At 38.2% G+C, this 16,046-nt stretch overlaps 1 protein-coding gene across 4 annotated transcripts in view; it reads left to right on the plus strand.

Moving 5' to 3' along the window:
- The window catches only part of MAP3K4 (mitogen-activated protein kinase kinase kinase 4), a 62,754-nt gene that overhangs the window by 20,842 nt on the left and 25,866 nt on the right, over positions 1–16,046 (plus strand). For all 4 annotated transcript variants that reach the window (XM_018566215.1, XM_018566217.1, XM_018566216.1 and 1 more), the window contains exons 6-12: positions 2,419–2,576; positions 3,932–4,048; positions 5,562–5,661; positions 7,529–7,612; positions 10,904–11,170; positions 11,996–12,145; positions 13,014–13,175. In XM_018566215.1, the coding sequence (XP_018421717.1) occupies positions 2,419–2,576; positions 3,932–4,048; positions 5,562–5,661; positions 7,529–7,612; positions 10,904–11,170; positions 11,996–12,145; positions 13,014–13,175 (1,038 nt within the window). The remainder of the gene's footprint in view (positions 1–2,418; positions 2,577–3,931; positions 4,049–5,561; positions 5,662–7,528; positions 7,613–10,903; positions 11,171–11,995; positions 12,146–13,013; positions 13,176–16,046) is intronic.

Consider the following 16,046-nt stretch of genomic DNA (forward strand, 5'->3'; position numbering starts at 1 on the left):
CAAATGCAGACTAATTACTGGGAGATGCCTTGAAATGGTGGCAGCAGAAGGGTGGAACTTTGCACAAAGCCTACACACCTCCATGCAAAACTAAAGTATATGTTTGGTGGAAAAGCCTTCAAAACGTGGAGCTTGGTAATAGTGAAGGGCTCGACGCCCGGTACTTGGTTTCCGGGTGCCATGCAGGTGTTTTTTTTTCTACTTTTAATCCCTGCTGCAGGCAAGCAGGGCTAAATGTAGAGTTGGGGAGCCGCCGCCCAGTTTTTTTTTTGTCTGCTTGTCAGTTTTCCCTCCACCAGGGGCTTGATATCCCCTGGTTGATGGCAATCAAGTTCAGTGAAAAAAAATGAAAAAAGTAAAAAAATAATTAAAAAGGGATATAAAATAAGTAAAAATTAAAAAAGAAAAAGTCATACAAAAAGCAAGTAATAAAGTAAAATAAAAAAAGATTAAAACCAACCCCTGCCATTTGCATGCGAATAAACACACACACAGGGCATTGTGTGTATGTTCACTTAGTCTGCCCCCATTCCACTGTGTGCTAGATTGTAGTCCAGGGCAGGCCTGCGCTACGGATTTTGAATTTCGCTCACAAATTGCAAGTGCTCATTGGCCAGCGCAGTCACCTGATCCACCTGTCACAGCTGATCCAATATTTAAAAACATTTATCAATATCCCTTAAAAAAAATTGTTAGCTATAGTTTAAAAATTAAAATGTGTCAAGGTTCATACCATTTAACAGCATCCTTAAAAAAATGATTTCTTATATAGGGCAATTGGTATGTACTTAAAGAAATAATACCATCTGCGCGACTAGTGTCCTGTTACACTGAGGGGGGAAAAAAACACTTCCTGAGTATATTTTTTCTTTCCATAGCAATTAGGGGCCTTTTGTATTTAAAACAGCCATTGTGCATTATTCTTTTGGTGCACACACCCAGGAGAAATACTTTTTTACATATGTAAATCGAGGTATTCATGGCACTAAAGAATACATGTAAATGTATCTTCTAGACTAAAATCTGATCCCACTTTGACACGTACTTCTGATTAGATTATACAAAATGTAAGTGACTTCCTCTGGAGGATATAATTAGAACACCGCATATCCTTTCTTTAGTAACTTATCTTGGTTGCAGCTGTTACTGCGTTGTCTTGATTGTTACTGATTGCATTATTCTTATATTTGTTTGCAGTATAACTGGTGGTGTAAGTTGAATCATTGAAATGTTTTTTGCCCCTCAGGAACTCCTATGGTGATACTTTGGTGCTTGACTTTGTACGTCTGCGCACATGCTGCATTGTTTTATATCTTTAAGCAATGCTGTACTCAGAGAAAAGTGTAGACGTTGACTGCTGACCTTGTTCTGAATATGCTAGTTGTCTGGCTGTTTGCCTTTTAATACTTTGTCTTTGACCTGAAACAAGCATGCAGCAAGTAAAGTCGGGTTGTCTGCACACTTGTTCTCCCAGCAGCATCCAGGCATCTTTTGCATTTGGCGTGACTGTGCGTGGCTTCCCACGTGCAGCTGTGTCCTCCGTTCACAGATCCTCTCCCGTCCTGTACTTTGGTACAGACAGTGACTGGTAGGAAGCATATGTAGGAGCCTGAGCATTGCTCCTGCATTCCACTGATCGCGGTTGCTATGTTTTGCAGGCTCCACTGCCAAAAATGAATGAATGCACTTTTTATTTTTGTTTTACAAAAGTTGGACAATGCCTTTTAAAATGTTTGAAATTCCCACTTGCTGATGAATGCCCTTTGCTAGAGCAATTTTTTCTGCATTTTGTTAGTGATATCCCTGTAGTCTTCCCTTCTTCACCCCAGGACACTTTTAGGAGTGTCATAGGCTTTTTGTAGTAGGCCTTATACTGGCCATGATGTCCCCAAGGTTAATGTCTGCTGCCTTGTAAGCTCCCAGTGTGTGGCAGAGTGCCTACCCAGGATCAGTGACCGCAGAGGGTTCCGATGCTCAACACAGAGAAAACACAAGCATTTCCATCCTGTCACAGGGCAGCTTCACAGACAGCAGTCAGACATTCTGGGTTTTCTAGGCAGTTTATACCATGATTTTTATAATTAAGATTTGTACAATGATATAGTCTTCTAATGGGACACATGGGATGGCATGGCTAGTGCAGGGCCTGTAACACGCCTTAAAGTGTCATAGGGTGAAGAAAACTGCAGGTCATTATATGCTTTGGTCTTCAATTCAGTGTTAAAGTTTTAATTCAGGCTGTTTTGTATTGGCATGTACATTGTGATGTAAATAGGTGAACACCTAGCATTTTTGTTGTTGTTAAGGTACAGTATAGATTACGAATGTGGTTTTAAATGTTTTTAGTATAATTTTTTTTCATATGTACATTGGTTTCCTGAAAATTGTAACTACATTTTTATATATTTTTTCCGCTAGGTGTACTTTGACTACATGCGTAGTTGGATCCAGATGTTGCAGCAGTTACCTCAAGCTTCTCACAGCCTGAAAAACCTTCTAGAAGAAGAATGGAATTTCACCAAAGAAATTACCCCTTACATACGAGGAGGAGAAGCTCAGGCTGGGAAACTTTTCTGGTATGAACAGGTTTTATGTAGCCATTTTGTATACATGATCTCATAAGTACGTACAGAATACAGTTGTTTAAAATGAATATATATTGGTTCTGTATTTGATTTATTTATAGAGAACATGACTAGAATTTTAATTTTATAAAAATTTTCAGGTAAATGTGAAATGTTTAATATATTGGATATTCATATGCAGCCAGCTGGTTATGTTTCTGCTTCATTTCACATTTTCCAGTTTCTCCTTACCACCTGTTTAGTTAAAAATTCTGCTGTTTACAGAGCTTAGTAGCTTAAGCCGAAAAAATCTCCAGCCTGTGATCACCCTGGCATCCTGTACATTGAAAAATAAAATAGTTTTTTTTTACAACTCAACTCAGTGACAACTCAAGGTGTTAAACCTTAAAAATGCATTCAAGTACCTTAACTATTAACAAAAATGTATCTTATTTATATATCACTTAGCTGTAGATCCAGAGCTGCAAATCATTTGGAATTAGTACTGGCACTGTCCTTCCTTCTGGAGGGTGGCTACATTTGTTCTCCATGGTCCCTGTGTGTGTTGTAAAGTAGCCACCGCTCCAAGATCGCTCCCGTGACGGACTACGATCTCAAAACAAATTAGTAAACTAAACGTGAGATTGTAGTACATCACAGGAGTGAGCTTGGAGTGGTGACTACTTTACAACACACACAGGGACCACGTGGAACAAAAGTAGCCACACTCCAGAAGGAAGGACAGTGTCAGCACTAATTCAGAGATGTGTCCGAGAAGGTTCTCATTCATCCAGGTCATGTTATATCCGTAAAAAAATTAATCCACATGGTCATCCAGCTACCTTTTCTCAGAGAAAGCTAGGCAGATGACCAGCGAAACATCTTTAAGAAAAATACAGCAAGTCCAGTTGCCTTGATTTATTTTTTTACAAATAATTCAGAAATGATTTTAGGATCTACAGCTGAGTGATACACAGATAAGGTACATTTTTGTTAATGGGGTACTTGAATGTATTTAAAAGCACTATATTTGTTTCCAAAACCCATGTGGGAATCAAATAAGTGGTCCAACTTTCTTGTTATAGAAGTAATCAGCTTATCGGTTGGATATCTTTGAATAGTTCATCGCTCTGGGCTTCTTAAACAACTATAGTGGTGTTATTGTGAAGAGTCCTCTGAAAGAATATTTTAATTTGGAGACATTCTTTGTAGAGCATGGAAGGCAGAACTCCTTCTTCTAACAAAGTAGAGGTTGTTTAATATTTGAACTATTCAGTATAGTATTTTCAGATTTAAAAGTTTAAAAAAAATATAGTTAGTATATAATAATGTATGAGTAGAGTGAAATTTGAAAATTTGTGTTCTAGTGATATTGCAGGAATGCTGCTGAAATCTACTGGGAAGTTTCTGGACTCTGGCCTACAGGACAGCTGTGATGAATTCTGGGCCAGCACCGATGATAGCATTGTCTCTGATGAAATAAGGTAATCTTGGCATGAAGAGTGTTTCTTATGTAACACATTACACTGTTGCCCTAATAAGGCAACAAGGCGTTTGTTTCTATGGTAATGAGAAACGTTACTTGTATTTGTATGAAAGTAGATATTTTTATTAGACTGAATTCAGCAATTTGTTGACCTGCTAATTTGTATTCTCCAGTTCCAGAGATGCTTGTCAACAAGTAAGCATTAATTTTAGAGTGCTTATAAAGAACATTAAAAACAAATGTATAGTTGCTGCTCTTTAGTACTGCATGCGGAAACCTAACCTGAAATTATACCTGAAGAACGTTCTTTTAAATTGTTTTTTTTGCTACTTTATGTTGGGCTGCATAAGTCACAGCTGCCTTCCAATAATAACTAGACAGTTGATATGTATGAAAAGGGCTACATAGGCATACCATCTAATGTGTTAGGGATACATAAACATAACATCTTCTGTGTAAGTCAATGAAATATATATATATATATATAGCATATATGTTTTGTTGGCAAAAAAGGGTTAAGCTAGCCGTAGTCAATTGGTATTGAGAAGAAATGCTAACATACTATACCAGTTGAACAAGGGGTGATTTCTGTAGTTCTGTTTCTGTTGCCTGATAAAGTAGGAAGAGTAAGTGTTGTCACCCTAGGTTAGGAAGTGTTACTGGCAGAATTGCAAAGACGAAATAGGAAAAAAATCTTGGCAATATAACAAATGTAGACACCATATATATGGACTAGTAAGCTGCAATATAGTAACTTTTTCTTGTTAGGTTTAGATATGCTTTAAAGTGTACGGCTGCAATGGTTTCCTTTTTTTAGGCTTATTTTAATTTATTTTGACTTGGTGATCCTGCCAGTAAATACTTCCTTCCCTAGGCTTACAACGTACTTTATCTGTGAAGGAGCAGCGTTGTCACTGTAGGAAAGGAAGTGTGTTAGGACTACAGAACTTAACCTGTTCATCTCCATATCATAGGGGACTGCTTTGGATTTCAGATCAGCAGCGTGCACAAGACTTCAGAAGCTTACTGGCCTAATTACAGGATCAAATAGCATTTTTGTTTACATGCATCAAGGCAAAACATGGGGAAATTATTGCACAGTTGTACTGATAATGGGGTGGGGTTGGTTGCAGTACATGGCTTCTTGAGGACACCGCAGCATCATATCTCAGTACTATTTTCATTAGATCTTAGCCCTAATGCCTACTGTGGGCTGGCTCTTGATAGGTGCTATGCAAATATCAAAATGCCTTGATAGGTGAATGTCAGTCAGGAGTCGGTGTTCCTAGGCTGAACTGAAATCCATTAAATGTAAGGGGCGGGCCAGGGACAGTCAGGCTCTGTCTGATTGATGCAGCTTCTTATGCCCACTTTGAGAAACTCAGTGTGCAGTAAATTTCGAGTAACCAATTTCAGTAGAGAAGAGCCTTTACAACTGTGCAAGACTGAAGATAGGACTGGAGTTCATCTTTAATGCCACAGTTCTAATTTTGTATGTGTAACTTCTACAGGAGATCAGTTATTGAAACCAGCAGAGCCTTGAAGGAACTTTTTCATGAAGCTAGAGAAAGAGCATCCAAAGCACTTGGATTTGCTAAAATGTTAAGAAAGGTATTGCATTTATTCAAATTGAAATGTTTTTTTCCTCGCTGTTAGTTAAGTTTTTACACATGATTAAGCTCAGTGGGTTCTGCTAGTGGTGGCGGTATAAATTAATTTATGGACAGCTTAGAAGATGAACATCATATCCATATCCTGTTATCTACATCATGAGTCCTTTTTTATTATAATTGAGCTGGATAGAAATGGCAAACCTGAGCGTTAACAACCTCTCTTCATTCTTATCGTTGGGCATTCTGCATTATTGCATCATCATTATTTGCATCATCATTATTAGCATCATTGCCTAAAACAAATACTAAGATAAATTTGATATGTGTGTGCATGTCTTCATACCAAGTACAAGCAATGGGATTGATTTACTAAAGGTATAGAGACTGTTAACTTTGTGTTTACTGAGGTTAGTGAACAAGATGAATATGAATATTGCACTGTGTTCACTTCAATCAGCAAATTATGTCCTAGCAAAAATCATATTTTACCTGTCACCCATTAAAAGACACAGCTTTGATGATGAAGGCAACCTAGGGTTATACTGCCGCCTACAGAGAAATGAATAGTAGCACAACGAAAACTGGAGGCCAGCTACCTTGAGGCTATAAAACCTAACACCTGCTCAGTTACACTTAGTATCCTTAGGGAAATGGATGTCTCCTTCCTTTCTGCTATATTTTGCTTAAATTAGAAGATTTCTCTACTATACACCGCTGCTTGTATATTCAGACTGGACATTGAGAATCCTGGAATTCTCTCCAGTTAGCCAACAAGCACAGGTTTTCCCCGTTCATTAAGTATACTGGTGTTCATTTTGCTACGGTCCTGCAGTCAGCAGTCGTAACCTGTCTGTGTTCTAGTTAGAACAGGAAGACTTGTTGTGAGTGGCTAATGGAGGTGTTTGCTTTGTGTTATTTGACATTTAAAGTGACACTAAACTCAGGAGCTAAACCTTAAAAATGCATTCACGTACCTTAGCTAGTAACACAAATGTATCTTATTTGTGTATCACTCAGCTGTAAATCCTCAAATCATCTCTGAATTGGTCCTGACACTGTCCTTCCTTCTGTATGTGTTATAAAGTAGTAACCGCTCCAAGCTTGCAAAGGTTGTTTAAGGTTTTATCCTGTTGGTCTGGTTTGCCTGTGTTCTTTAGGTGTGCCTGGCTCTCAGTTTTTACTGCATTTGGACGTTCCTAAGTTGCCTGTTATAATCATGTACTCGCTATAAAATCTTTTTCTTTGACTCCCTCCCCTCATATGCTATTATTTTATCTTTGGACTGCTTGCTACAACTGAGCAAGTGTGAGGTGGTAGGGATTATAACCTCAAGGGAGCCTTTAGCTTTCTATGTACCTAGTGTCCATTTCTCCTGTAGGTGACAGTACAACCCTAGGTTGCTTATTATCAAAGTTGTGTCCCTCAATGGACTCTGAGAAAAGGATTTTGAGTACTAAAATCCTCTTTTGTTTAATTTCCCTTGCACATAATTAGGTATACAGAGTTAACATAAGCCGGGTTTGAAAGTGATGATTGAACATCATCTACTGTGTTTTTGTTTTTTTTTTAATCAAACCTAGTAGAGCAGTATAATGTTTCTCACGCTATTTAATGTATTAACCCTTCCTTGGACTTAAAGGCTTAATGAGTGCTCCAAATGAATAGTCATACACTAACCAGATTTTAAACTAATCTATAACGGTTTTAAATTCACTGAATTTAGGGCCAGGCAGGTTTCACAATCTAGATGAATTGATGTCTAAATAAGTGAAGCTGGTTTTGTATAAAATAATATATATATTTTATATTTGTTGGTTTGTGTGATTTGTGGCCACTCCATTCTAAATTTTATTTGTCTTTTTCAGGACTTGGAAATTTCTGCCGAATTCACTTTTTCTGCACCTGTACGAGACCTAGTAACGTACTTAAGCACAAAGAATTATGCAAAGGTAGTAAAGTTTCACTATATCACTTATTGTTGGTTTATTTAGATTTGGTCTTTATACCTAGTAGTAGCATAAATTACATTGGCAAATGTTGACAACTAGGTGCCCCAGTGTTTAGGCTATTTTCTCAAAAATGTGTCATCTCTCCCCTCCTCACTATTTGCCCATTCACAAAATTCCTTGTATGTTTCTAGAAATATAAAAATCTTATTGTGATTGGAGGAGGGGAGGTTATGTCACATCCCCAACCCCTCCTCTCCACCTGCAATCGCAGAATGCCTTGTGTTCCTTGAGAAAAATACTAGACATTTTGTAAATTGACAGGTAGTGAGAAGGGGAGGGGATGCAACTGGACCATTTCACTGTTTGAGTTGCATCCCTCACTCCCCACAGCACCCAGAAAAACAGTGTTATGAGTAGGAGCTGGCATGCTGCAAAGTGAGATTTTTATACTTTGCAGCAGACCTCCGAATATAACATACAGCTTTTTAATAGTTATTTGCACACCCAGTTAGGTGTGTAAATGATCATTTTGTCCCAGGGTTTAGCTTAAAGACGCATCAGAAAGTGATTGGGAATCGCCAAATGAACAAAAACAAACTGAGATAGTTGTTGAACTGTTGTCTCCATTAGGGAGCATTAGTAAAATGATTTTCTTGCCATGAATTGTCAGAAACACATGGATGGGAATTTATCCAAACTGGAGCGACAAAATCTGGAGCAGTTGCCCAAGGCAACCTATCAGCTTCTCTCTTCAGTTTGTTCAGTTACATAGTTAGCAGTTGCCCAAGGCAACCTATCAGATTCTCTCTTCAGTTTGTTCAGTTAAGATTTGAAAATGAAAGAGAGAAGCTGATTGGTTGCTGTGCACAGTTGCTCCAGTTTTGATAAATTCCCCTCATAGTATTTTACTTGTTTCAAGTCATAAAAGTGACACTAAGCTCAGGAGTTAAATCTTTAAATTACATTCAAGTGTCTTATCTATTAACTAAAATGTATCTTATTTATGTATCACTCAGCTGTAGATCCTCAAATCATCTCTGAATTGATGCTGACACTGTCCTTCCTTCTGGAGGGTGGCTACTTTTGCTCCCCATGGTCCCTCCGTGTGTTGTAAAGTAGCAACGACTCCAAGCTCACTCCTGTGATGGACTACAACTTAATTACAAATTAGTAAACTAAAGATGAGATTGTAGTCCATCACAGGAGTGAGCTTGGGGTGGTGGCTACTTTACAACACACATCATCATGGGGAACAAAAGTAGCCACTCTCCCAAAGGAAGGACAGTGTCAACATAAATTCAGAGATGATTTGAGGATATACAGCTGACCGATACACTAATAAGATACATTTTGTTAATAGTTAAGGTACTTGAATGTATTTTTAAGATTTAACTTAGTTTAGTGTCACTTTAAAAGCTGCGCGAGTGAGCAAGCATTGCTTCTTTGTGAGCGTAAGATTATTATTAAATTACACATTAGACATAAATATTTTTAAAAATAATAACAACATACATTTGCAAAGCAGATTGTGGGCATGCAGAGGGTTATAGCGCTTAGTGTTCAGTCACACCTATGTGGTACAGTATGACATGATCCACAGTGCATTTAGGTACCATTAATTTTGAATGTCAGCCTAGCGCACTATTACAGTACTGGGCAATGCATCTGAAATAACAATATTGATGCAATGTGCCGCGCTTTAACCACTTGAAGTCCGCGGTGTTTACACCCTCTTCCTGTCCAGACCATTTTTCAGTATTTAGCGCTGTGGTACTTTGACTGACATTTATTCCGTCATGCAATGCTGTACTGAAATGAATTTTATACCACTTTTTGGGGACAGATAGACTTTTGGTGGTATTTAATCACCACTGCAGGTTTTCTGTTTTACTATATTAAGGAAAAATTACAGAAAATAAAAAAAAAACAAAAAACTCTTTCCCCTATATTAAATTTTTTTAAAAATTATTATTACCCAATTTTTTGGTAAAATATAAAAGGCGGGGTCATGTCGGGTAAAAAACTTGTCAAACCTTAAAATTGCGCACGCACGCGAAACCTCAAACTACATTACCCAAAATTGGCCATAGGTGACGCTTTTACCGATCATCAGTTTAGTGTTATCGGTGGTTGATGGCCCTAAAATTATTGCTCTCACTCCGACGTTCGTGGCGATATGTAACGTGTGTAGTGCAATTGTCGTTTTTTTGCGCGCTGGGGCATCAAATCGCAACATACAACCGATCGGCAGGCTATGGAGCCGCTGATCGGTTGTATGTGAAACAGCCGGTAGCAGCTGTAAAAAAACAGGTGGACGGCAAGCGGTTAACAATCAAAAAGTAAAAACCTCAAGTAACGTGTCTATCCAAGAAAAACCAACAATGTTAAATATAAATAAAGATAAGTTGGATCACATGCATTTAGTGCCAAATAAACAGTGTAACAATAAATAGATTAAAATAAATAGTGAATCCAACATAAACAGATATATACCATGTGATGATAAAATATATTATGCTAATGATCAAGTGAACAAGTTCTTTATAAATTCGAAAGTGAAAGTCCATCCACAATGTGCCGTTGTGTTCCAGTCACAGTGACCTCCACCACATTGATCTTTAAGAATGCTGCTGACTTTGTTATAAGACCCATATATGAGGTATTTAGAGCACCACTCCCCTTTCTAGGCAGGAGGAAACCCTTCAATAACAGCCACAGTGAACACCGATTCACCTTCCCTTCAACAGCGTTCATCAATCAAGAGCATCAACCGCTGCTAACTACCCACTTCACAGCAGGCTTCTTGTTAAACTCCGCTGTACATGTCACAAATAAAATAGAAACTCCATAGTCTCTATATGTTGAAATCTTAAAACTTTATTAAAGAAATACTACTCGCATAAAAACTTGAAACATCACATAAATATCGACTCTGTCTGTAGATGTAACCTCGCCTCAGTCCCAGCTTCAGCGTTGCCGGCCAATCTGTGTGTTTCTATGTGGGTGTACTATGGAAGCCTGCTGGCCAAAATTAATGCTGTAATGAAAATTTGATTCACTGTTAAGAATTCTTCTTTCAATTTGAATCTATTTAAATGTGACATTTTCATGTTTGATTTTGAAACCTATGTTGCATATTTGCATAGGACTAAAGTATAATGCTCTGTCTCAGCCAGGTTACCTTTTCCCTGATAAAAGCTCACGTCTGTTAAGGTTAATGAGACTGTAATAATGCTATGGTCTGGAGGTTGGAATATATTTTCTCTAACTTTTTATGTCCTTTTTCATCAGGTCATTATTCCTACTCTTGAGAATCTGCATGTGTTTGTGCGAAGTAGCCTTTCTAGAGCAAAATCGGTTATTTTACAATTGCTGAATGCTGCAGCTGGTATAGACTGCTCTAAAGACTGCGAAGATGTGGCATATGAAGCCTACCTTCTGATGACCAAGCACTCTGAGAAGGACCAAGATGTGGAAGATGTTTGGAGTTCTTGGGAAGGACAGACAGTAAAAATAGTGCCGCCAGTAGAAACTGCAGATACTTTGAGGAGTATGCAGGTATGTTTCTATATAAAAGCATATTCTTCCTCATCTGCTTCTTGACCAGGAAAAATGTAAACTATGTGCGACGAGACCAAATGTTACACTTATGGTATACTCTTGTTTACTTAACAATAGCATTTTAACTGCTTTATGTGCCAAAAGGATTTCTGTGAATCGTGCAATACACTACTCACTCAATTTTATACATTTAGTACCCTTTTGAACCTATGTGCATCGTGTAATGGGCACGTATCCATTTAAATAACGTTTTGTGCTTTTTGAGACAGTGGGGGAGGAAAATGTCTTTGATATAATTGCAGTAAAAACATGCAAAACATTGCAAGGATTCTGTTAAACACACAAAAAAGCAGCATACAGTAATTTTTTGTGGTGCAATGATATAAAAAGTTCCTAGAAAATGTGTGAATGAGCACCTAAAAATGCACTCCATGACTTTCACGTCTACCCCTCCATAAGTAACACTGTAATCAATGGGCTTATATTAAAAGAAAACTGCTGACAGACTTTTGCTTGTTTTTAATAGAATGTAGAAGTGTTAGATTCTTGTGTCAGTTTTTATTTCTTCGTACCTATTGGGTAGTCACCAAGACAAGAAGTGGGTGGAAATTACTTTATTGTGGACACAGGCTGCAGTGGAAATACCCCTAGATAACACCTTTATTTTTTCCACTACTCCGTCAAATCTTAAAGAGTAGTAAAATGATATAGCATAATTAGACAACAATTATTGACATAATGTGAAGTTAAAGTATATCAATGGAGGAGTATTCTTTGTTGGCAGAATGTATATGTGAATTGTTTTGTCTTGTCCCCCCTAAGGTTGACAATCTGTTGCTTGTGGTGATGCAGTCTTCCATCTTAACGAGCCATAGAAAGGCTTTCCAGCAATCTGTTGAGGATATCTTATCTCTAAGGCTTGAACAGACATCCAGTCACCCTGTGATTGCAAAAGCTTTGCATCAACTCAAGGTAAAAATCAAAATTACATGACCTTTATGTATTGGCACAAGACCCTGCTCACATGTAACCCACAAAATTATTGTTTACTCTTGTAACTCTAATATCCACTTTTTTTAACAAGTACCAGAGACTCAAAATGAGTGACTTTACTGTATGTCATGGGGGGAAAATGACATTTTTGTTTAACATTTAGGAAAACAAGCATACATGTGATTTGCAGGAATAATGAAGGGTTTTATTTAGCAGTTGGAGAGAATCTCAACGTCTCCTAATAGCAACAGAGATGCATTTTATTGCCTGGCCGTACACAGATCGAATTTTGACCGATTTTAGCACAGGTGGCCCTGCCAGCATCACTCAGCTCAACAAAAGTTGATTTTTCAATTGACTTTTGTCAAAGGAGCCAGTTGGAAAATTGTCAGCCGAACACTGACTGCAGCTGATTGGCTGATATTCTGACACCCGTGGGCACTGGCTTTCTGTATACAGTAGCTGGCAGGGGAGATGCCTACATCTGCGCTCTCTAGAGTGGATGGGGGAATCAAGTGATTTTCTTATTCAGCCTCAGGGCTAACCAAGAGAAATCTTACAGTGTAAAGGGAAGCGTAAAGTTATTGCTGTCTTAGAAAAGATTTCAGAAACCTGTAAGGTGTTAGAAAGAAAGGGTGTTTAAATATGTTTTAATACATCTCTATTTTGTATTATTACATTTTTGTCACATTATTTTGCAATGTATGTAACACTTATTTTGATGTTTTACTTCATCTGCAATTTTTGTTGCTGAAGTATAAAACATTAGCTGAATATTTTCCATGCCGTATAACCAAAAAGTAGATTTGGTCAGAAAATAATAATGCTGAAATTTATTTCATTTTAGAGTGATGCATTGCAGCTTTGCAACAAGATAAGCAGTGCCATAGATCGAGTGGATCAGATGTACAGCTCAGAGTTCGAAGCTGAGGTGGATGAATCAGAATCCTCCACATTACAGCAGTACTACAGAGAAGCAATGATTCAAGGCTACAACTTTGGTTTTGAGGTAAAGTCTTCTATCTTTTAGTGACAACTGATTTCTTCTACTGTCCTGATAAGACATACTGTATATTACTTAAAGTGTATTTCTACTTTTGCAGTCAAATTTAGGAAAACCCCTCCATATGTTCTGTATGTGTTCCTATTCACACAGCATACTGGGGGGAAAAAAATCTTACCTTTTTTAGATGTTTTGTTAAATCTGGCTAAATGGCTGATTCCAGGTTTTTCTTAGTGGTCTGTCCCAAAGACTGAAATTTTGAGGATTGTGTTTATTTGATATGCTTCATCAACATACAATAGGCATGCCACCTCTCAATGGACCCCTCACAGCCCCTCTTAACATGTCAAAGAAATAGAAGCAAAAACATTTTCACCTTTGAAACCCTAACCCGAGTAAACAATTTAAACTGCAAGAAGCATTTATGCATATGCCATGTGAATGGGAACATGTAACAAAATATAAAATAAGATTTTTGGCTGCCAGTCCAGTCTTTAAACACTTTAACAACAGCTGCTCTTGAACATTTAACAAATTCTGCAGTTTTGCGGATACTCGCTCCACGGCTTCGAGCGCCAACAATCATCCCACGTTCAAAGGCTGTTAAATCGCGTTGTTTACCCATATCTTCAGAAAAAAATCACTTCTACTATCGTGGTAAACAACCTGCTTCCCTATTTATAATGGTCTGGCCCTCTAGCAACTTCAGCGCGAAATTATAGCTAATTTGCCTGCAAACGTCAGGTGGTCATAATAATCTGGCCACTCAGTGTATATGTGTTACTGTTAAAGAGATCCCCCATTTCCTGTCCGGTAAAATGTTGTCAAGGGGACAGGAAGTGGGAGAAAATCTTTCTACTGAAGCCCTGGATAACTGTAAAAAACCTATTACAACATTGGTTGTAACCCTTTTCCACTGTATCTGCTGTATATGCACTTGAGACCCCGTTCACATGTAGCGACATACCATTGCAGCGGCCAGGATAGCGCGACTTTCGGGGCGACGTTCCAGCGACGGTAGCGCGACCTTCTCCGTGGGGCTCCATAGAAAAAAAGGAAAATCCGCCAAAAAAAGGGTCCGGTAGAAGCGACTTGCGACCGCGACGAGCGACATGGAGCTAAGATTGCTCCATTGACTATCATTAGCCGGCGACTCCTCGCGATATCGCGCGGCAAAAATGCGCGATATCGCGGCGGAAATCGCGCGATAAGTCGGCTACATGTGAACGGGGCCTTATTAAAGCCCAGCTCCATGCACACTTATTTGTACTTTTTTGCTCCTCCAACTGCACATTCCAGTAGTGCTGGATTTTGCCCCTCCCTACACTGACGATGTCTGATCATTGACAGACATAAAAACAAATCCACCTAATAATTCATATTAACTTATTCTGTTCACAAAAACTGATATTGCTATTTCGTGAATGATTCTTTCTCTTCTAAATTTAAAAATTAATATGAAAGTGGCCAAGATATTTATTTTATGTGGTGAAAGTAAATCGGTAATCTACAGAGGATCTGATCCACCTCTTCTGCTACCAAAATACACTGAAACAGTGTTACAATAATCCACAAACCGTTAGTTTATCCCAGTAATCGATAAAATAAAGTCTGTGATGTTTAAATAACGCTTGCTTAACGCACACATATGACACATTAAACTGAGTATGCAGAAATCAATTTCAGCTTTTGTGAACTGCATGTTTCAGCCAGCAAAATAAAGAGTGATAAAATAAGAACAGATAAATAAACTTGTACTCTCAAAACACTGTGCTTTGTGAATTGGCTGTAAAGTGAATGAAAATCTATTAAAACAAGCTTCAAACACAGTAAAACAAAGCCCATCTACAGAAGCATCTAAGCCCACTGAGCTTAGCAAGTAAGCATTTAATTGTCAAGGACCACACAGACACTACTACATCTGCTTAACAATCTGCATGATAACATCCACATTTGGATTTGCGACAATTAAGTCTGTTAATGTTGTTTGTGTCAGCTTCCCACCCCGTTTTGATTGCACTGACATTAACCCCTTCATGACTGAGGCCTTCATTTTTTTGCACCCATGTTATATTCCACATTTTAGACATGAAAATTACTTAAAACCCCCAAACATTATATATTTTCTGAAAGCCAAGACCCTGTAGAATAAAATGGTAGCAGTTGCAAATTGTTACGTTGCACGATATTAGCGCATCTCCTTATCAAACCACAAAATTTAGTGGCAAATTCACTTAAATGCCCCAAAACACAATAAAATACAATTTTTTAAAATAAAATATAAGAGATGAGGTTACAATGAGTAAATAGATACCCAACATGCCCAGGTTAAAAATTGTGTGCGCCCGTGAAACGGCGACAAACTTCAGTACCCCAAAAAGTCCATAGACTACGCTTTAAAAGCCCCCACAGGTCATCAGTTTAGAGATGCCCTAGAATTATTGCTCTCACTCCGACGTCGCGGCAATTCCAACATGTCTAGCACGTTTGTTTTCATACGTAGACGCACCCGAAGCGTGCTCATGTGAAGATGCGCATGCTCGCGGGGAACTTTAAAAAAGTTTTTATTATTTTTACATTTAATTTATTTAATTTTAATTTTAACAGCTTTTTTTTTTTTTTTACTTTAATTGCTATGTGATAGCAGATGGTGGTGACAGGTACTCTTTAAGGTGATGCTGCGGGTCCAAAAGACCCCCAGTGTCACCTCTACACTCTAAATAAGCTATTGAAGGCAGATCGCACTTATAACTGCTTATAACTTATAGCTTATAACTGGGCTTCAGACGCCCAGCACTGACAGCTATGGGGCCGGAAGTGGTGCAATCTGCATCGCTCCCGGTCTCATAGAACGGGGCAACGGAGCCCAGGAAACAT

Source organism: Nanorana parkeri, unplaced genomic scaffold, assembly GCF_000935625.1.
Source record: "Nanorana parkeri isolate BGI_ZX_2015 unplaced genomic scaffold, ASM93562v1 scaffold925, whole genome shotgun sequence".
Taxonomy (NCBI): domain Eukaryota; kingdom Metazoa; phylum Chordata; class Amphibia; order Anura; family Dicroglossidae; genus Nanorana; species Nanorana parkeri.